General features: G+C 62.2%; 2 protein-coding genes across 4 annotated transcripts in view; both read left to right on the top strand.

The window, feature by feature from the left end:
• The window catches only part of ATP13A3 (ATPase 13A3), a 35,672-nt gene extending 25,526 nt beyond the window's left edge, over positions 1 to 10,146 (top strand). For 2 of the 3 annotated variants that reach the window (XM_032225186.1, XM_032225187.1), the window contains exons 22-33: positions 284 to 406; positions 809 to 888; positions 1,617 to 1,659; positions 1,747 to 1,856; positions 2,307 to 2,403; positions 2,860 to 2,932; positions 3,363 to 3,540; positions 5,706 to 5,887; positions 6,148 to 6,236; positions 6,424 to 6,504; positions 6,870 to 6,986; positions 7,461 to 10,146. In XM_032225186.1, the coding sequence (XP_032081077.1) occupies positions 284 to 406; positions 809 to 888; positions 1,617 to 1,659; positions 1,747 to 1,856; positions 2,307 to 2,403; positions 2,860 to 2,932; positions 3,363 to 3,540; positions 5,706 to 5,887; positions 6,148 to 6,236; positions 6,424 to 6,504; positions 6,870 to 6,986; positions 7,461 to 7,661 (1,374 nt within the window). In that variant the 3' untranslated portion in view covers positions 7,662 to 10,146. The remainder of the gene's footprint in view (positions 1 to 283; positions 407 to 808; positions 889 to 1,616; positions 1,660 to 1,746; positions 1,857 to 2,306; positions 2,404 to 2,859; positions 2,933 to 3,362; positions 3,541 to 5,705; positions 5,888 to 6,147; positions 6,237 to 6,423; positions 6,505 to 6,869; positions 6,987 to 7,460) is intronic. The other variant, XM_032225188.1, reaches the window with a different exon arrangement.
• Positions 10,147 to 14,053: 3,907 nt separating this feature from the next.
• On the top strand, positions 14,054 to 19,752 carry LOC116513893 (leucine-rich repeat-containing protein 15-like). Its single transcript, XM_032225189.1, has 2 exons — positions 14,054 to 14,136; positions 17,026 to 19,752. The coding sequence occupies exon 2, from the start codon at positions 17,031 to 17,033 to the stop codon at positions 18,771 to 18,773; it is 1,743 nt and encodes a 580-aa protein (XP_032081080.1). The 5' UTR covers positions 14,054 to 14,136; positions 17,026 to 17,030; the 3' UTR covers positions 18,774 to 19,752.
• The last annotated feature ends 1,504 nt before the right edge of the window (positions 19,753 to 21,256 follow it).

The following is a 21,256-nucleotide window of genomic DNA, read 5'->3' as shown; positions in this document are numbered from 1 at the left end:
TAATCAGGACTAAATCCGCAGGGCTTTCAGGTCAGGCATTAAATCTGCTTCTATGTTGGGTCAGCGCTCCGCCCCCCCCCCCATTCCCCCCCCCCACACACACACCTGTCTTTGCCAGGTCTAGGTGGCAGTGACCAACTTTGTTGGCTTTATAGGTCAAACGTCTGTCCAGGAGGTGCTTCCTGTGGCAGCTGCGCTTAACTCTTTCCTGCCGGAAGAATCCCCGGGGGTGGGGTGGGGTGGGGGGGTCTGAACTGAAAGGGGGCCGTTTCTTCTCTTGCAGGATATTCCCATTAAACTTGCCCAGCAGAACGACGAAGATTCCCCCAAAACCAGGTTCCATTTTGCCATGAACGGGAAGTCCTTCGCTGTCATCCAGGAGCACTTCCAGGACCTGGTGCCCAAGGTCGGTCTCTGGGGGGCAGTTCCAGGGGGGGCCTGTGTGGCCCTGGGGGGGAAGGAGCCCCCTCCCCACACCGGCATCTCCCCCAGCCCCCTACAGAGCTTCTCCCCTCGGGCTTTTCCCAGCCTTGGAAGAGCCTGCCCTTCCTTGGGCCTTTCTGAGGCTTTCCCACGGGGGGGGGAGGGGGGGGACACGGCAGCAGTTCTAGAGAGACACCCCCCCCCTTCACCCTGAGAAATGCAGCAGAGTGAAAAGGTGCTGAATTGCCTGGAGGGAAAGAACCTTCCTGCCTTCAACTTTTCCCCCTGTTGGCACGCACACACACGCACCAGCACCCCTTCTCCTGTCTGCCTCTCCTCCCGCCCCCCCCGAGTGCTGAGAGACACCCCCCCCTTTGCCTTCCAGCTCGTTCTGCACGGCACTGTCTTTGCCCGAATGGCCCCCGACCAAAAGACGCAGCTGGTGGAGGCCCTGCAAAACGTAGAGTAAGTACACAAGGGCAGCCCCCCCCCCCCGCCCCCCCCCAAGACCAGGCAGAACCTGGCTGCTGCTGCTGCTGCTGCTGGGCCCCTCGCCACAAGCAGCAACTCTGCCCTGGGGGGGGGGGGGACTGCTGGGGGTCAGGAGACTGGGGGGGGGAACCTGGCCTTGGGCTCTGCTGCTGGGGGCTGCTCCTCTGCCAGCCTTTTCCCTCCTGCTCGGCTGCCCGCTCTGCCCTGCCAGTTGCCCCCCAGCGAGGAGAGCCCTCCTGGGACTCTGACCTCTGCCCCACAGGACCTGGTCCTCCCGGGTTCAGAAGAGCTGCAAACCCTTTTGGGCCTGATGGGAGGGGAAGGGCTCTGTCCCACTGGGGCTGCCCTGTCAGCTGCTTTGGCCGGGTGGCACAAGCCAAGCGGGTGGCGGCCTGTGGCTATTGAGCCCTGGGCAGATTGGGGGGGGGGGAGTTCCTCTCTCCCAGCCCCGAGAGCGCCCCCTCCTGCCCACGGCCCCTTCACTCTCCTGGGGCCCTTTCCCAGAAGTGGGGGGGGGGCTGCCGAGGAGGGCTTTTGCTTCCGTTGGCCCCCTGAAGGCCGGTCATCCAAGGGGGCAGGTCGGGTACATCCAGGGAAGCGGTTTGTGGGAACCTTTCCTGGGGGACTCTCCCGGGGGGGGGGTGTCCCTGGAACGCCCTCTCCCCACCCGTCCTGCTCACCCTCCCTGCTGTCCCTTGCAGCTACCACGTGGGGATGTGCGGGGACGGCGCGAACGATTGTGGCGTGAGTATTCCCCCCCCTTCCCCCCCCCCACGGCTGCTCAGGTGGGTCCAAAGAGGGGCCCCCTCAGCCCCCCTTCTCCTTGCACAGGCTCTCAAGAGGGCCCATGGCGGCATTTCCCTCTCCGAGCTGGAGGCCTCCGTCGCTTCTCCCTTCACCTCCAGGACGGCCAGCATCGCCTGCGTGCCCAACCTCATCAGGTAAAGGGCTGCGCATTGTGTAGCCAGAGCCCCCCACCCCCATCGGGCCGAGTGCCAGGGCGGCTGGTTCTTCCGGGGGCAGGGGAACCATGCTGAGGTCTGCCGAGGGGGGAGACACGGGGGCCACGGAATAGGCCCCTCGGGCCCAGGCTCCCCCGCCAAGGTGGGTCTCATGCCAGGGCAGCCGCGCCCTTCCCTGGGAGGGCAGGGGGTCTCCTGTTCCCAGGGGGGGAGGCATGGGAGCCCCCAGGCTGCCTCCCGCTTGGGCCCTGAGACGCCTGCTGCTTCCTTCCTGCACAAGACGAACAGCGGGGGGCTCTCCCTGCCCCCCCCAAGGGCCCCTCCCTCCTGAGATGGGGCCGAGCAGGAATTCTTGGCTCCCCCCCCCACGAGGAAAAGTGGGGGCGGGCCTGTGGTTGCCTCCACCCAGCGGCTGCTTTGCTCCGTCAGGGAAGGCCGGGCGGCCCTGATGACTTCCTTCTGCGTCTTCAAATTCATGGCTCTATACAGCATCATCCAGTACCTCAGCGTGACTCTGCTCTACTCCGTGAGTCTCTGGCCCTCCTGGGGGGGGGGGGGGACGTCCCCGGGCACCTTCCCCCAGCCCTGCACTGCGCCTGTGTGTCCCCCCCCCGGGGGGGGGCTGCTGTGCCTCAAAAGGCGCCCAGGGAACCAGAATCTGTCCCGGAGCCCAGCAGCTTTCCCGGAGCAGGAGGACCGGGGGGGATTTGGGCCTGGGCTGCGGCAAGGAAGCGGCTTGCCAGGGGAGAGGAAGGCCGCCTGGGGCAGCAGGAAGCTCAGGGGGAGGGTCGGGATCTGGGTGCTTCAGGAGGAGGGGGAAGTGTTGAGCCCCCCCTCTTTGAGAGAGTAGTGGGGGGAGGGCTGGAGAGGGAGGGCTCTAAAGGGAGATCACGAAGCTCAGAGGGAGGGGGGGAGGCAGGGGGGAGGAGTAGCTGTCCTCCCCTCTCCATCCCCTGATGGGGGTGCAAACTCTCTTCTGCAGGTCCAGAGCAACCTGGGAGATTTTCAGTTCCTCTTCATCGACCTGGCCATCATTTTGGTGCTGGTCTTCACCAGTGAGTAGGACCGGCTGGGACCTCTGGGTGGGGGCTTGTGCTGGGAGAGCGAGCGCTCCCCCCCCCACTCCCAGGAGGACGATCTGGAGCGCTGGGATCCCCACCTGGCTGCAGAGAGATGAGGGAGGAGGCGCTGGGTCCCGAGCGGGCTTGTCCTCCCCCTCCCGGCCTGGTGGCTCCCTTGAGGCTCTTCTGCAGCGCAGGGGTTCCTGGCCCATTTTGCCCCACGCGGGGGGGGGGGAGGAGGGGAAGGCCCCAAGAGGCCCAACCTCCTCGTCCTTTGCAACCTCCCCTGATTGGTCCCTGTGTCTGAACTCAGCCGGTCTCTTCCAAAGAGTCTCCTTGGTGTCAGTCCCGAGACTTCGGCTGCCCTGGTGGCGTGTGGGCCGACTTCCCTGACTGCCCCTTCCCCCCCCCCCTCTCCCTGCAGTGAGCCTGAACCCCGCGTGGAAAGAGCTGGTGGCCCAGCGGCCGCCCTCCGGCCTCATCTCGGGGGCCCTCCTCTTCTCCGTCCTGTCCCAGATCCTCATCTGCCTGGGCTTCCAGGTCCTCGGCTTCCTGTGGGTCAAGCAGCAGCCCTGGTACGAGACGTGGAGCCCCTCCTCAGAGTAAGTGCCCAGCAGGCTCGTCCAGCGCGCTTGAGGTCTCCCTGCAGCCCCGAGGAGAAAGGTGGCTGTGGCTGGTGAGGCTCTCCCGGCTTCCACTGGCGAGCCCCTTTCCTGCTGCTTCCGTAGCTCTTCCGAAGCCACCTCAGTCGCCATGACTTCGGCAGCGGATAACCGTTCCCCAGCCGTGGCGCAGAGAGAGCGTTCGTGACGAGAGGCCACGGAGCAGGGCACGCGTGTGTTTCTTGAGCTGGGATTCAGGAAATCGTCATTCTGAGCCTTCCCCCACTAGATGGCAGCAGAGTGCTTTAGCAAGTTGAGCCTTTTGGTGTCACCTGGTGGCCATCGGAACATCTGCACCCTGTGAAACTGTCCAGCTTGGCAGCAATAGCAACAGCAGTTAGACTTATATACCGCTTCATAGGGCTTTCAGCCCTCTCTAAGCGGTTTACAGAGAGTCAGGATATTGCCCCCAACAATCCGGGTCCTCATTTTACCCACCTCGGAAGGATGGAAGGCTGAGTCAACCCTGAGCCGGTGGGATTTGAACCGCTGACCTGCTGATCTAGCAGTAGCCTGCAGTGCTGCATTTAACCACTGCGCCACCTCGGCTCAGCCCCCCCCCCCCCTTTTCTCAGCACTTCTCTGCTTTGAGCGCTGAGAAAACTCCCTCCCCATGCCACCTGCCCCCAGCCCCAATTGCAGAAGAGAGGCGCCCAGTTGGAGCCCGGGAGAATCCAGGCGCTGGGCTAAGGCAGGTCTTGACCCCACCCAGCAGAGCGGCTCTTGCCTTGTTTCCGGCGGTCTCAGCGGAGCCTCGGGGCTTAACAGTCGGGCACCGCTGCGTGGCCCCACAGAAATCCTGACCCCACTCACTCGCTGCCAGGGGGCTGCTTCCCACCAAGTTCAGAGAAGGCTGTTGCCCGCCTGGAGATGGGAAGAGTTGCTCCGAGAGGAGGAGGAGGAGGAAGAGGAGGGGCCTGTGAGCCAGCGCTCCTTCCTTGCCCCTAAAAGGCCCCTAAGGCTGCAGGGTGCCGTCTTTGCCCCCCAGGGCTCTGCCAAGTACCTGTAAGGGCTCTTAAAAGCCGTGGGCAGTTGGGGGGGATGCCTGTTCCAGGCACAGTTCAAGGGCAGCCGAAACCCTCCTCCCCGTCCCCAGCCCCAGGTGGGCTCCTCAAATGGGCTTCTCCCTTTTACAAGCGCCCCCTCCCTCCCTCCCCCTGCCACTTCTTTCTCCAGCAGAGGAAGGCCAGGCCTCTGGTAGGGAAGAGAGAGCCCCCCCCCCCCCCCCCCCGTCTGGGAGGCCAAAGAATCAGGAGCAGCTTTTCCGCCTTGTTATTTTTCAAAGGCAGAGCATTTTCACCCTCTGCGCTTCGGATGGCGGGAAGAGACGGGGCTGGTTTAGGATCTGAATATTTTCTCCTTCACCATCTTGTCCTTTTGGACGGAGGCTTCCTAATGTTTTGGCCCTTTGGAGCCAATTTCATTACGAGGCGGAAACCTAAATTGGGGAGAGATGGGAAGTTAAATGTTTTATGCCGATTGCGCCAATTCTCTCTCCGTGGGGCCTCAGCCGAGCCACTCCGAGCGTCCGATGAAGGGAAGCTCCCGTCCTCCCCGAGTTTCTGCTCCCAGCGTGGCCCCGGATCGGAATGGCCCAGGTCCATCCTGGCCGGAGGGAGGCCGCTGAAGCCGCCCCAGGCCTTGCCCAGCCGAGGCTCTGGAGCCAAGAGGGGGAACACGGGCACCTCCTACGGGGCCAGTGGGAAGGCCGCTCAGGGCAGGGGGGGCCTTGGGGGGCCCTGCAGCTGGGCTGGGACTGGGCAGGGACCAGATTCCGGGGTGCTGTGGGTTCCCACTGGTGTCAGTGTGGCCGGGAGGGGTACGTGGAAGGTGGGGCGATTGGCTGCTGCCAAAGGGCATTTTGGCGGCTGAGGGGAGGGGGCAGGATTGGGGATGCCACCCACCCCCCACTCCACCCCCGATGAAAGAGACGCTTCCCTGCTTAGCCTGCAGAATGCCTGGCAAGGAGAGGGGGGCACCCCAGTTCCCCCAAAGGCTTCTTTAGGGTCGGTCTGGCTGCCGAGTGCAGGCTCCCCCCCTCCCTCCCTCCCTCCCTGGGCCTGGGCCTGGCTGAGCCCAACCCCCCCCTCCCGCTTCTCTTCCAGCGCCTGCAACCTCTCGGCTGCCTCCAACGCTTCCCCGCCGGGTAACGTCTCCCATCACGACGAGCACAACATCCGCAACTACGAGAACACCACCCTCTTCTTCATCTCCATCTTCCAGTACCTCATCGTGGCCGTGGTCTTCTCCAAGGGCCGGCCCTTCCGCCAGCCCTGCTACAGGAACTGTACGTGGCCCTGGGGGGGAAGAGCTGCTTGGCTGGCGGGGGGGAGCCTTGCAGAGGCTGCACCCGCATCCCCACCCACCCCTGAGCAGGGACCGGTTGGGGGGGGGGGGAGGACTTGGGGCCCCCGCCAGAGGGAAGCGCTGGCATGCAAAAAGTATCACCGCCAGCCCCCCACGGATGGTGGGGGGGGAGCAGGCAGGGCCTCTCTCTCTGCTGGGGAAGGGGCCGCAGGAGGCAGCTGACCCCTCTTCCCTCCCCAGATCTCTTCGTGGTCTCCGTGGTGGCCCTTTACGCCTTTGCCCTGACCCTCCTCCTGCACCCGGTGGCAGCCATCGAATCCTTCTTGGAGGTAGGAGGGGGGGCGCCTGGCCTCCTCCCTGGGAGCTGAGCCCTCCCCCCCCCCTCCTTGGGGTGAGCTTGGCAGCAGGGGCCCCTCTGGCTCCAGAGCCCACCCCGCCTGGGGGAGGGGCCGCGCAAGGAGGGCCGATGGGGGGCCCTCTCCCAGCACGGCCTCTGAGTGTGCGGTTGCTCCACAGCTGGTCTGCGTGCCTCCCGCCTGGCGTGTCACGGTGCTGCTCCTGGTCCTGGCCAACGCTGCCGTCTCCATGCTGGTGGAGGTAAGCCCTGGGAGCCGGCTTCCCCTCCGGAAGGGGGGCCGAGCGGGCAGCCCACGAAGGGGGGAGGGGTCCTGCTTAGCCCCCTCTTCCGGGCTGGCTGTAGTTGAGGGGGGGGAGCTCTGGAGGGCCCCCCCCTGGCGCTGAGAGCAGGAGGGACCCTCCATCCGGGCCCCGGAAGTGCTGGGCCGGTTGCCCTCTGCATGCGCCTGTCTGCTGCCCCCCCCCTCCTCCTCCTCCTCCTCCTGGGAGCCCCCTCCCCAGCTGTCCTCCTCTGCACTGACTCAATGGCCCCGACTTTGCTCTGGTTCTGGATCCCTTCTGATTGTGCCTTCTCGATTCTCCCTGCTTCTCGGATCAAATCACAGAACTTTCTCCTTGACATGGTCCTTTGGAAGGTCCTCTTCAGTCGAGACAAGCCGGGGGAGGACCGCCTAGCTTCCTCTTCCTCCTCCTCCTCTTCCTCCTCCTCTCACCCGTCTCAGGTTGGAACTCTGCATGTTTCCCCCCTCTTCAAGCATGCAGCAGCCCCCTCCTTCCGAGGCGGTTGGTGGGGCTGGGGGGGCTCAGCCGCCGGTGGAGAAAAACTTGTGCTCAGCTGCAGAGGTCTTGGCGGGCAGCGGGGGACACGTGGCGGTGGGGAGAACAGGGCAGGCTTGGGGCCTTGGCTTTGCTGCCCTCCCCCCCTTACGCCCAGGAGCTCCAGGGGACAGAGAAAGGGGGCGGCAAAGTGGGCCAGAGGGCGGGTGGGGGTCGACTCTGGGTCTTCTCCCCAGCTTAGAGGACTGGCACGTTGGGCCACAGCACCCCCACAGCTCCTGTGTGGGCAGGGGAGGAGGCACAGTTGGTCTGCAGCTGAGTTAGAGCCCCATGGGGAAGGGGGGGTCGCCTTGTTTGATGGGCCGGGGGGGGGCGCACCCAGCTTCCCACCCAGCTTCCCACCCTCCGTCTCTTCCCAGGTGGGGCTGGACCGCTGCCGTGGGTGTGCGCTGCTGGGACTGCTCGGCCTGAAGAAGAGGCCGCCCAAGGCCCGCTACGTCCACCTGGCCCAGGAGCTGCTGGTGGACCCGGAGTGGCCGCCCAAGGGCCGCACCACCACCGAGGCCCCCGGCCCCTCCTCCTGCCAGAACGGCTCCTGCCAAGTGATCGCCATGACGTAGCAGAGGGCCCCCCTGGCACATGCTGGGGCTGCCCATGGCCTGGCCTCTCTGCTGCTGACCGGACAGATGGACAGACGGGCTCCGCTCCCCTCTCCCCTCACCCTGCTGATGCCAGTCTTCCTCCCACCGGGGGGGAGGGACGGGGCCTGCCTGGCACTCCTGGGCCTCCCGCAAAGGTCCCTCTGCATTTCCCACTGGCCAGAAGTGCTTCTCCATCTGGAACTACGCCCAGGAAAGGACACTCGGCCCCACCTGGGACACTCTGGGGGACACTCTGGCTGGTCCGCGGGGGAGGAGCTGGTTGCTCGCTTTGTCCTCCCCCGACCCTGCGAGAGCTAGGTCTGGTGAGCCCCTCCCCCCCGTGCCCAAAAACGTCCCACCACATCAGGAGATGCAGCCCCCTCCCCACCTGAACTTGAAGGAGCTTTGCAAAGCCCAGGGGCCGGTCCCACCGAGTGGCAGAAGCCGGCGGCTTCACCCTCAGGTCTTCCTTCTGCAAGAGCTCTGCCCTCTGGGACGGCTCCTCCCCAGGCCCCCTCCGGGAGCCCCCAGCCAGCTGGAGCGGGTTGCCTTAACAGATGGAGCGCTTGGCAGAACCCTGGCTCAGAACCGACGGGGCGCCTCCGTCAGTGGAGCCCAGGCCTTCCACTGTGACCGCCTCGTTCGGGGCCTGACCAAGCGCCCCCAAGATCGCCTGCCGAGAGGACGGCCGGAGCAGGCTGACCGGAGGGGCAGCAACACCAGCTGGACAGTCTCTCGTGGGCAACCCAGAGGCCCGGGCTTTGGGCCAGGCAAAACACGACCGCTCCAACTGCAGGCCTGCTGAAAGGACGGCTGTGCCAGGGTCGCAACTCCTCCACAATGGTGCTAAGAGGGCAGCAACAGCCAGGAAAGGATGCCGGAGGAGCCGGCTGCAGTCAGGCCCCCCCAGGCCCCGTGCGAAGGAAGGCGGCCTGTGTGGCGTTTCCCCCTTCTGCCCTGGGAATCCACAAAGCACCTGCCAGGCTCCTTCGACCCTGGAACCGTGGCTTGCAAGCCCCTCTTGCTGCTGGGAAGCGGTGGCTGCTGGAGGACGGGGGAGCCTTTTCTGAAGAGGGGCCACCGTGACTGCCGGCTGCCCCTCCCCGCTCTGCCCCCCCCCCCACGCCTCCCCCCCCACGCCTCCCCGGCTAGGCAAAGCAAAGCGGGCTGGTCAGCAGGCTCTGTAGGGAGCGGCCGCACAGCGCCTGCACGGGGTCGTGGGACTAAAAGCAACACTGTTGAAGCCGCCCTTTGGGGAGCAGTTGTGGGGACCCCCCTCAAAGCAAGCTGCTCTCCCCTCTGGAAGGGATGTGATGCATCTTCAATCTGTTCCAAGGATGCTTCAAATTCCGAAGTTGGGTGTTTTTAAATAATTATTTTCTTATACTTCCTTGAAGGCTTGTGAATTCAGGTGAACAAATATCACTTTGCTAACTTGGATTGAGAGTGGTTCGTAAATTATTTCAGACAGACTTACCCCTAAAGCTGTTAAGATTGTATATATGGCCAATTAAATCTTATTTTATTATTTATGCATATCTCTAAAGGACTTGCTCAAGAAAATAGCAACTCTTAAATTATACTTTTTAAAATATCCAGATTTTAAAATAATATATGTACACACACAAACCTCCATCCCTCAGGGTTTTTTTTTTAATTAATGCCTTTATTTCTTCCCAAATAACTGTAATCATAAGACTGCTGGGAGTCATGGCACACCCACCCCTTTCCCTGGAAGCTGCTTGTACCCCCTGCACTTCTCACAGCTGACAGGTGGAGGCACCCACCCACCCACAGGGCAGCTCCTCGGTGAATGGGGAGGGGGCGGGAATCCTCTCCAGTGTTGGGGTCTTCGTGTTCTGCTGGTGGAAAGATGGGCGCCTCAAAGGGGCAAAAGACCGCCACCCAGGTCCCTCTGGCAGTGTTTTCAGTTGGCCCTTTTGAGAACTTTCTCTCCTCCTCTTCATTATTATTTATTTTTCCAGTGGAGAAACGGTTTTCCTTCGCTGGGTGATTTTATCTACTGTAGTATATTATGGCTGCATATCAGTAGTTACGAGGTGAAGAATAATTCTTATGCTGCAAACAGTCTTATTCTCAAAAGCTTCCCTTGATTGACACAGACTTAAAAGGGCTTCTTTAGCTTGCAAAGATTAAATTCTAAAATCAAATGTTTGTATATATGATGGAAAAGTTGATTTGAAGGTTCAGATATCATTTTTGGGCATAGAAATGTCCACTTTTTAAAAGAAAAATGTATAAATATGCAAACATTTGGATAAATTATGTATTCTCTGCCACCAGCACCTCAGGTCAGGATTGGCAAGATCCCATCATCTTAAAATGTTTGAAAAATACTTTTGTTTTAACAAGTGGCTCCACATAAAAAAATTATTTTGCTGTTTTTTATAATGGTACCCAGTTGTAATAAAGACATTTTATGTAATTGTAGTAAATGGCCTTGTAAAATTCCATTACTATTGGGAGTAAATCTGATGTGCCCTTTCCGTGTTCCTGGGCTGCTGTGGCTACTAACCACACTGTTGTGCCCCACGAGGCTTTCCCCACTTGCTTTCTTCCAGGCCCACCTCTGCCCTCCACGGGCACTTCCACCTCTGCCTCCCTGCAGGCCCCAGGCCAGCCAGGCCAAAGGGGGGCTAGGACGGGCGCTAAGGAGGAGGAGTTTCCTCCTGACAGCGAGAACAATTAACCAGGGTCATTCGTGGGTTGCCTCCAGAAGTTGTGGGTGTCCATTGCTGGAGGTTTTTAACAAGAGAGTGGACAGAACGGTATATTATCTCCTGCTTGTGCTGGGGGTTGGACTAGAAGACCTCCAGGGGCCCTTTCAACTCTGATTCTGTTCAGTTCTGAAATGTATTCGTGAGCCTTTCTCATTCCAGGGGCCAGAGAATTGGGAAGGCTGAAGAAACGTTTGTTAGCCAGCCAGTTTTGCTGGCTTTGTCAATTTTTGTATCCTCCCAGCCCCCCACCCCGGGCAAGGCGTTGCCCATCAGTTTCAATTTCCCCCTACTCTCTAGGCATCAGTTGAGCCAAGCTGGCAGGCTCCGTTCCCTCATCTAGAAGGCTGTTCCTGCTTTGGCTACCCTCTTCATCTCTCTTCCCCCTCACACACGCACACACAGAAAGGTGGGGGGATGCATAGTCCAAAAACATGATTTATTGGATTGTTTGGGATATAGGACTGGGAGAAGGACTAGTCTGCTTAACTATGTGGGATCCAGCCAAATCTGGACAGTCATTTTAAAAGTTGTAAGGAAGCGTGTAATAAGCCGCCTGGGGAAGCCAAGGGAAATCATCAAAAGAATTAAAAAGAGAAAGTTAGAATATTTTGGACCTGGGATGTGACACCTGAAAAATACGTCCTCCTCCACTTAACCCCCCAGGGAACGATTGAAGGCAAAGGAGGTCCAGGCAGAAGAAGAACCTCACGGCTTCAAAATCTAAATGACTGGTTTTGGCAAAACTCAGCAGCCCCTTTTTTCGTGTGTGGCTGATAGTGATAAAAATGGGATGGCCAACATGATCGCCAAAGTCCCATGAGGGATAAGGCAGAAGAAGAGGGGAACTCGTGACGAGGATTGTAAGTGAATGTACATTTATATGCAGCTCTTTCCATTTGGCTGAGAAGTCAAGTAATCTGCAGAAAACGTTTGAGAGATTATATGAGGCAACAAGAAGAACGGATAGGAATTCAAATTATATAAAGTTATATAGGCTTCAAAGTTATGTTTAACAGGAAAGATGAAAAACTGCAAGTCTAGAACTGGATGGCAGCATTTGGGTCTTTGGGGCTGGGAGGCCCAGGGCTGGCTGGCTGGGGCCTCCGTCTCATTTCCGTATTTCCTGCCTCCAATTTCTGAGGTTACTATTTTGGGGCAGGCGGGCAGGCATGGCTGGGTTCATTGCCACTTAGAGATGCCCAGTGGGATGGGGCTGCCTGACTCCGGCCAGTCCAACACAGACAGCCCCAGCTGCCCCCTTTCCTGCTGCCCCCAGCTGGCATCCTGCTGAAAGGGCGGGAGCCAAGCTGGAGGAAAAACCCGGCCCATGGCGACTCAGCAGGGCCCTTCGGCAGCTGCTTTGAAGAAGAGTCCAGCTTGGTGGTGTGGACAGACACTTTCCCGGTGGTGTCAGCGGCGGAGGGGCCTTGAAATCTGGGTGGAGGAAGTGGTGACGTGGAGTTCCAGAAGGATCCTTGCCTGGAAAGGCTCCATGCAGCTAACGAGGGGCAGGAGGGGGGGGGGAGATGCTCAGGCCGCAGAAGCAGAAGCAGCAGCAGCGCCCGCCCGGGGAGGAATCCAGTCGAGGACAACCGCAGCCCTTTCCCTGCCAGGGAACACATGGCCCAGGATGCTGCTGCTCCCATCGAGGGGAGGGGGCTGCTGAGCACCATCTGTCAGTGGGGAGCCTGCAGGACCCCCAAAAGGGTGGGTAGCTACTCCTATTCCTCTGCCCTGGCAGGAAGGCCCCCTTTGGCCCTTCGCCACTCAGGCAGAGCAGAAATCTCAGCAGAGGCCCCTGGGGCCCCTCCGTGAGAGCCGCTGGCCGGTGTGGCAGAGGAGAGGCAGGGGGCTCTCCCGCTGCCAGCCTACATGGAGCAGGGCGGGGCATTGCCTCCAAGGACAGCCCAAGGCCCTCTGCTCTGCGGCCCTGCCTGGCTCCTGCCCCCGTGGCACGACTGCTAGCCCTGGCTGTGGGGTGGCCGCCACAAACCCTGCTGCAGCAGGACTGGGCATCAGGCGCTGGCCAGGCTGGCACAGTCAGATGCAGATCGACTAGTTGCCCAGTGCAGCCCTCAAATAACACGGCTGGTTTTGCTGGGGAGGCCGCAGCACCAGCCCAGCTGATTTGGGCAGTTTATGGTCACAAGACAAAGGTTGCTTCTAGATTGCGTCCAAAATGCCATTTGGGGCATCTGCTTTTTCCTTTGCTCTCCCCCACTTGAAACGAAGAGGATCACTTGTGGGGGGCCCTGCTCCACCTGGGAGTTACCCCAAATCCCTTCCCTTCTCTGGGCCTTTGGGCTCCTCTGCCTCTTTCTGTGGCTCTGGTCTCCTTTAAAGGAATTCTGAACTCTTTGGTGTGAGGCCTTTGGGACATCCTGTGTTGCTGATGTTCCCTTTCTGCCCTGTTAAGGCTGCTTTCATCTCTGGCTTTATGGTGTTGATTTTGACTGGCTGCGTGTGGATTTGGATTCGGCTGAAGAGGGGCTGATCACTGCAGGCCCCTTTGAGAGCTATCGGCTGCCAAGGAGGAGAATCAGGCTTGGAAGTCATTACCGGGGAATCTTGGGGGGCTGCCAGATTCCAAGCAAGTCCTGGGACGCTATTATCCTCCCCCAACTCTCCCGCAGACTCGGACACGGGAACTGCTGATCCCAGGAATTTGGTCAGGAAGCTGCCTGTGGACTCCTTTTGGGAGGCCTGGAGGAGCTGCCCGGATGAAACGCTGACACTGCCAGCCATCAGCTGCAGCCTCTCCTCGGGGAGGAGGAGGAGGGAAGGGCCTCTTCGCAGCCCCCCCTTTCCAGTGCCACCTTTTCCCCTACAGGACACCCCCCCCACACACCAGCGTCCTCCCCACGTGAGACATGGGACACGCCAGAGGATGCTGCCTTCCATGGGGTGGGGGGAGAAGCTCCACTTGGGGGGCACTTTGACACTGGTGTGTCTGGAGGCTCCCCTCCTCTTCCTGGGGAATGGTTTATGCAGAGCACCTGGACAAGGAGGGGGGCAGCTGGGAAGTGGCTTTCTCAGGGAGGAGCCCACTCAGCAGAGTCCCCAGCAAAAGGGTGCCCGGGTGGCAGATCCGAAGGAAGTCCTTTTCCCACAGGACACACAGCGTGGGATTCAGCAGCTCACTTGCAAAGATCCAGAAAAAGGCCGCCATATTAAGTGATACAATCAAACCAAGGTGAAAACTACTGAAGCCCCAACTGTTAAACACAGGCAGCCCCATCACTTCCCTGGGGAGCTCAGACAAGCAAAATGGGCCAGTAAGACTGAACTGGCCCAGAGGCTGTCCTGGGGGTCACAGGGGAGCCTGCAAATCCAGAGCATCAGGCTAGATGCCCTCTAAGGACCCCATGGCTTTAGACAGACCGACTCTCCCCACCTCGGTTGCCTACAATACCTCCGACTCTGGTGCACAGAAGAGCAAGAGAGTCAGCGCTGCAGCTTCCCTTCCTTCCTTACTACGGGGTCGTGTGAATCCAAGTCCCAGGTCGGCATTTTAAGAGACCCAGGACGGAGGGAGGAGGGGGGGAGGGAGGCTGCCTCTCGGGCGGGTCTCTTTTCTCGCTCCTCCCGCTCCCTGCTCGGTTGCAGCAACCTGTGACGCTTCCCTTCGCTGGTGCTTTAAATACAGGGAGGAGGAAAGCGGAGGGTCGCAGCGGAGCCAAAGCCCGGCAGCCGTCGCCTTTCCTTGGTCTCGGGTAAGTGCCTCCCGGTGCCTCTGCAACGACGGCGGCCTGTTCCCAGGGCTGGCGGCGGGGCGGGGCGGGGCGGTGGGTGGGTGGGGGGATTCTTCCTTTCGCCTTTCCCTTTGCTGCTCGTGGGGAACCGAACCGTTAGGCTGCGAGACAGACGCCAAACCGAGAAAGCGCTTCAAACAAAGAGAACAAAAGTAATGGGAACCCCCCCCTCTCCGGGTTGCTGGGCGCGGGGGTGGGCGTGGGAGGGAGGGGATGCTAAATTCTTTCTGCAAACGAGACCCCCGCCCCGAAGCGCTCCTGGAGTGCCGAAGAGGGCGGGACTCGGAGACAAGCCCGTCCTGCACCGCCAACTGCTTCCATATGGCCGAGGCGAGGCTGCGGCGCGGCCAGATTCCTTCCTCGGGGAACCGGCGGGGGGCTGATCTGGCCCAGCTGCCGCCGCAGGGAAAGTTCTGGCGTGGAGGACTCGCGCACGCCCAAAGCTTGCGGGCCGGGGGGTGTGGGGTAGGGGGAGCAGCTCGGGATTCTTCCCAGAGGGAAGCTCTCGAGAGCGCGGGCGGGGTGGGTGGGTGGGCGACCTGGACGCCACTCCCTCGTAGCTCTCCGGGAGAGGAAGGGCCTGCTGGAGATGCCCTGGCCGAGAGCACAAGCAACCGCCGGCGGCGGCCTCTGCGGCCCGGGTAGCTGAGTGCCTGAGGCCCTTCTGCCGTTCGGCCGACGTCTGCTTCCCGCGGAGTAGTTCCCAGACGGGGCTGTCTCCCCGCGACTCGATTCCGCGCGCACAGCGGGCGATGGGATGGCGGGGTTGGTTGGTGAGGGAAAGGACTCCGCGTGTCCTTCAGAGAGACGCGCTGGCCGAGTTCGCACAGCGCTCCTGACCTCAGACAGGCTTCGCAACTCGGTTCGCACAACAGGTAAGTGTGGGGAGTCTTCACTTGGATGTCTACTGTGTGAAACGTAGTTTGATCGATTCGGGATCAAGGTGTTTAACCCGAATCGATCAAACTACGAGAGAGCGAGAGCGCGAATTCAGGAATCAGATAGAACGGTTCCTGCGGATGCAGCCGAAGGGCAGCGACAGCATCGCGGGCGAACGGGACGGAGCGGTGCGAGGGTCCAGGCGGGGTAGTCCTCCCTCTCGGGCCACCCGGACATCGCGAGCCGAGCGTTTGAAGCACACGACGCCCCGGGGGCGGCCGCTTTTGCGGGTTAGCTCTGCGCTCAGCAGTTCCCATGACCTCACGCGTCGTGAATGCGGTCCCGGGTGTGTGTCTGGGGGACGGGACTGCTCCGATGCCTCCCCCGTCCGCTTGCCTTCTCCCTCCCCGCACTACAGGCTGGCTAGTCCAAAATCGGCCTGATGGGCTGTAATTATGGTGACCGCAAAAGCTTCGCTCAGCGTTTCCAGCGGAAGGCGATTATGGGCTGGCGGGGAAGGCGCGTTGGAAAGGACAGCCTGACGGGGAAGGTGGGCATGGCCAGGCCTTCCGTCTCCGCCGCCCCCTCTCTTGTTCTGCGCTCCGGGACGAGGCAGCCATCCCTCAGGAGTCCCGCCAGAGACCAGCTGCGGTCCCTTCACCCCGATTCTCCTGCTAGACCCGCGCATCATAAGACAAGGACCGTTGCTGTCCGAGCAGAGGTTCGGAGAAGTTTCGGTCAAGGGGGCCGGCAGAGCTTGGCCGTCTCCCGGAGAGGAAAGGGGCCCCCGTCCCTTGCCCAAAGCTCAGGAGCCCCTCCCGTCAGCAGAGGGCAGGGTTGGTCCGTGAGACTTCTCCGTTGTCTTTGCTGAAATTCCTCTTGCCGATTTCTACTTGTGGTTCCAGGTCGTCTGGTTCCGTCTCAATCTTGACCTGCCCTCTAACTGTCCCCTCCGGTTTGTGTCCGGAGTAAATCGGGCAATCTGATTTTCTAACGGCCCCCATTCCGCTGTAAAGATGGAAGTTCCCCTTGTCCAGTCGTATCTGACTCCAGGGGGCGCTGCTCATCTCCGTTTCTTGCCCAAGGGAGCCCCCGTTGTCCCGGAAGACACTTCCCGTGCTCATGTGGCCAGCACGATGATATATCGAGGTGCAGGGGACTCTGTTCCCTTCCCACCGAAGTGGTCCCCATTTATTCGCATTTGCATGTCAGGCGGGCGGGAACTGGGCAAGAACGGGGGTCCACACCCCGTCAGGCAGCACTCGGGCCTCGAACCCAAGCGGGCAACTTTCCAGCTGGGTTCTACTGATAGGCAGTTCCTCGGGTTTGCGCAATCGCTGCCCACGTGAGCACGTTTTGCCCTGGTCTGCCACCGAGCGTGGTTCTTCCAAGCCATGGATGTTCCCTGTGGTTCCGCCCTCTCATTCCGGGCCCAAAAGATGGAAGTATCAGCGGTCTTCCATCCCTCTCCGAGACTGGCTCTTGTTTGTCTCTACTTTGGAGCCATTCGGCTTTCGTGGACAGAGGGTGGTGGGTCTTCCCCCCTTGCTGCCCTTAGTAGATCTCGGCCCCTCCCCTCCGCCCCAAGCCAGGGCTAAGGAAAGGCTTAACCAACCAAGCTGTGTTCCACAAACCAACCTCGCTCGGCTGAAATCCACTCCCTCAGGCGGCCGGACTAATGCAGAGCCTTCCATGGTGAGGGGCAGAGGGGGGGTGGGGATATAGAGACAGGCGGAGCCCTTGGAGGCCGAGTGCTCAGAACCTGGGCTAGGGTGGGGGGAAGGGGCGCAGCAGAGCCACGCAGAAAACCCCCCTCCCTGCAATTTGGCTACCATTTAGCAGCATGGGGAGGGGGACTGCCCCGCCAGAGGCCCCAGCACCCAGGGCGGCTCCAGGGCGGGAGACGAGAGGGTACTCGCTGCTCCGCGCGGGACAGTCCAGGGTCTCACACCAGTCTCTCTTTCTCCGCAGGCAACATGACGCTCCGCTCCGTCCTGCTCCTGAGCTTCCTGCCGTCGGTCCTGGCGGGCGGCGGCTGCCCCCTCGGGTGCTCCTGCTCCAGGACGGCCCAGGTGGAGTGCTCGGGCGCTGAGGTCACGGAGATGCCCACACCTCTGCCCGCCAAGGCCATGAGCCTGCAGGTCACCAACACGCACCTGGCTGCTCTGGGCCCCGCGGCCTTCAGCAACGCCTCCCAGCTGCTCGCCCTGCGGATAGAGAAGAACCTGCTGGAGCGCCTCAGTCCCCGCGCCTTCCAGGGCCTGGCGGCGCTGCGCTACCTGAGCCTGGCCAGCAACCGGCTGCAGGAGCTGCCGCCCGACGTCTTCCGGCCGTTGGCCCGGCTGGAGGCCCTGCTGCTGTCGGGGAACCAGCTGCGCCGCATCCAGCCGGCCCACTTCGCCGGGCTGAGTGCGCTCAAGGAGCTGCAGCTGCACGGGAATCGCCTGCAGGGGCTGCCCCCGGGCGCCTTCGACCAGCTGCCCAGCCTGGCCCGCCTCAACCTGGCCCGCAACCAGCTGGTGCGCCTGCCGCCCCGCCTCTTCACGCCGCTGGCGCGCCTGCAGGTGCTTCGCCTCTATGAGAACCAGCTGAGTGAGCTGGCGCCCCGGGCCTTCGGCGGCCTGGCCGAGCTGCAGGAACTGGCCCTCTACCAGAACCGGCTGCGCCAGCTCCCCGTCGGCCTCTTCGCCGGCCCGCGCAGGCTGCAGAAGCTGCTGCTGTCCGGCAACCTCCTGGAGACGCTGCCCGAGGGGCTACTGGTGGGCCTGCCCGAGCTCTCGAGGCTCTCGCTCTTCGGAAACGCCCTGCGCGAGCTGCGTCCGGGCACCTTCGGCCCTATGCCGCTTCTGCGAGAACTCCGGCTGGCCGACAACCAGCTGGCCTCGCTGCCCGGCCACGCCCTGGCCAACCTCACCGCGCTGCAGGTCCTCGTCCTGAGCAGGAACCGCCTCGTTTCTCTGGCGCCCGCCGCCTTTGCCGGTCTGGAGGCCCTCGAGGAGCTTCACCTGCACTCCAACCGGCTGGTCACGCTGGACGAGGCGCTCTTGCGCGACCAGACCTCGCTGCGGAACCTCTCCTTGCACAGCAACCGGCTGGCCGCCGTGCCCGCGCGGCTCTTCCAGGGGACCCCCGGCCTGCGCGCCCTTCAGCTGCAAAACAACTCATTGGAGGAGCTTCCGGTGGGCATTTTCGACGGGCTGCCGGAGCTGCGCGACCTCCAACTGCACGACAACCCCTGGCGTTGTGACGCTGCCACGCGGTGGCTTCGGCGCTGGCTGCGGGAGAACAGGTCCAGCCGCGGCAGAGAAAGCCACCACCCCCGCTGCGCCGCCCCGCCTTGGCAGCTGGGCCGCTCCCTGCTGGAGCCGGAGGCCACAACCTTCGGTCCTGGGAGCTCCGCACCGCTGGAGGGCTGGGGAACCGTCTGGAGCCGCACGGAGGCCCCTTCGGAGAGCGAGCCGACGCCGGAGACGCTGTCGCCTGGACGCTGGCAGCCGCCGCTGGATATCGAGCCTGGCAGCGCAGAGATCGCGCACGAGTTCCCGGGGGAGCTCCCCGTAGCGGGGCGAGGGGGAGGCGGGATTTGGGGCCTGACCCGCACCCAGACGGGGGTCGTTGTCACCTGCCTCGTGGTGGGCTCCGCCTTGCTCCTGGGGACGGTGCTGGCAGCGGGCGTCTACGGCTCCAGGCGGAAGCGCTCCGTCCCGGCCAAACCCTAGGTCCGCTACGGGGCTGGCCCGGTCGCGCCCTTCCTTCCAGCACTCACGCCTTCACCCGCTCCACCACGTCGGCCCCGGCACGGGCTCAGCAGCAGACCGGCGCCCCACAGCTCTCGCCGCTACTAGCCGACTTTTGCCCCGAGGATCTGTGCCCAGACGGACGCTGGCGCTCCTTCGCTCGGCCCTCCTTTGAGGCAGATTGCGCGCCTTCGATCGAGGGACGCCCAGGCCCGGATTCGCAGCGGGACGGCTAACAGGGCCGGGCGGTGGCCGGAACCAGCACTGGGAGGTCGGGACAGTTTGGGGCACTTAGGAAGAGGCGCCAATCCGGGCCGCACTTTCCTCACGCAGGCCGCAAGTCTGGGCTGTTCGAAGGGGCGGGACGCCCATGCAAGCCCCACTCCCTCTCCAAAAAGGCGCTCGGCTCCTGAACCGTCGATCCCAAGCGGTCGGAACCTACGCGGGTCGCCACACACCCAAGGCCGGCGAAGGGCTTCTGGGGCGGGCTGGAGTGCCCCGGGGGTGGCGCCACCCGTACGTTTCCCATAGAGGCGCACAGAAGGTCGGCAGATTCCATCTAGGGAGGAAGACACGCGCACCCCCGACTCCGGAAGCCCAGATGGGAACAGGAGAAGCCGCGCGCTGGCCTGGCAATGAGCGGTCTCGCCCTGCGTGAGAAAGGCCCGTGGCTCTCCCGCTGCCTCTCAGCCGAGGACGGCGCTCCAGGCATCCAGCTGAAGGGGACCGGGCTGCGCTTGGATGTGGCGGAATGCAGGCCGGTTTCCCGGGAGCCGTGGACGGAGAGGAGCCCGGGCGCTGTTGCGGTGGGCAGGGCCGGCTCCGGGGCGCGGGGCATTTGACATTTCTGGGGAGCAGGGAATCGGGCAGAGACTCCGCCAGTGAGCTCCTCCGGCGGCCCAGCCAGACAGTTCGGTCGGCGAAGAGTTCCCCGCAACGACGGTAGCGCCTCGGCGGCAGAGGAGGAGGCTTGGGGCGGGTGGGGCGGGGCAGCTCTGGGAGGGAGCAGAGGAGCCTCCTGGACGGGGCTGTGGACCAGTGGCCGGGCCTATTAAAGCTGCTCTTCTCGCTTCATCTCATGCCCCCCATTTTCTGCATTGCCTCCCCCGGGCTGGCCCAGCGTGTTGAAAACGGTTCCTTCCCCTGAGCCCCGGTGGGGGATGGGAGGGGGACGGAAGGGCGCAGAGGGAGGGGGGTCAGCACAGCATCAAGTGGGGCTGCGGGATGGGTGGAGGGGTGGGGTTTCAGATAGCAAGCAGCCCCATTTCCCCTCTCCCCCGGCTCAGCTTAAACTCGTTATCCAACACATGGTCAGTGCCAGGAGATGCACTTATGCCCTCCCCATGGCTGCCAAGCCTTGCTGCGAGTTCGGTTTTACATTCAAGGTCTTGGTGTGTGCCCACCCCCCAAAATCAATCTTGGCTGCAGCTTCACCTGGTTCACACATCATGCAAACTAGATCAAGTGGATCCCCAGCAGCAGCTCTTTTTCCTATGAAGAACAGCCCCCCCCCCCCATACACAGCACGGCTAGCCCCGCCCAGTCAGAAGGGCCACTGGGCAGAGCGAGGGAGGGGCCGGGGAGGCGGGGCCTCTACAGCGGAAGAGTGCCTGGGAGAGTCCACGCGCCCTCTGCCACGGGGGGGGGGGGCTCTGGGGCTGCCCTCCATCCCTGAGGCTGAGGGGCCACAGCGGTTCCAGGAAGGGGAGAGCCCCGTGCAGGCAGGCCAGCGCAGAGTTCCAAACCCGGGAAGAAGCGGTGCGGGTGTTTCCTTCCTGGCAGAAGGAACTCTTTCCTCTGTAAAGCAGGGAGCGACAGAGGCGCGATCTGCGTTGGGAAGCGGGACTGGGGTGAACATCAGAACCACCCACAGACCCCAGGAGATAAAGAGGGGAGTTGAAAGGGGAGGAAGGAGGGAGGGCCAGTTACTTCTAAGCTGCTTTAGGCTCCCTGCAGAACGCCTCCTCCTCCCCCCTTTAGCCACTCTTCCAGCAAGAAACAAAACATGGAAACTCCTACGCCCCCCAAAAGACCCCCTCCCTCCCCCATTCCTTTTCTCCTCTCTTGCCCGGGTTCTGTTTGGCCAGGTAAGCGAAGAGGCTTTCCCGACTTCTGAAGCAGAAGGATAACCCCCCACCCCCCTCTCCCCAAAGGCTACTAGGATGCCTGCCCACCCCCCCAGGCCCCTGGGGATCAGGGAAAGGCAGCCAGCCAGGGGCCTGAAGCCCAGGCATGGGGGGGGTCATAGATGGGGTGAAGGTGGCGAAAGACCACTCCCTCTCCTCCCTTCCATAGGAAGGTGGGCAAGCCTTGATTGACAGGGTTCCTCAGGCATAATGGCATTCACACAACATATTTAACCTGACTCCACTTGGTTGACAAAATCAAATGCAGGTATGCAAAGCTACAGGAAGACTCTTCTGTGCCGCGCTCACCTATCAGGGCCGGTGCTTGCTCTTGACATA

The sequence above is a fragment of the Thamnophis elegans genome, chromosome 10, assembly GCF_009769535.1.
Source record: "Thamnophis elegans isolate rThaEle1 chromosome 10, rThaEle1.pri, whole genome shotgun sequence".
Lineage (NCBI taxonomy): Eukaryota > Metazoa > Chordata > Lepidosauria > Squamata > Colubridae > Thamnophis > Thamnophis elegans.
Note: the sequence above shows the minus strand (reverse complement) of the source record. Positions and strands in the feature narration are given on the sequence as shown.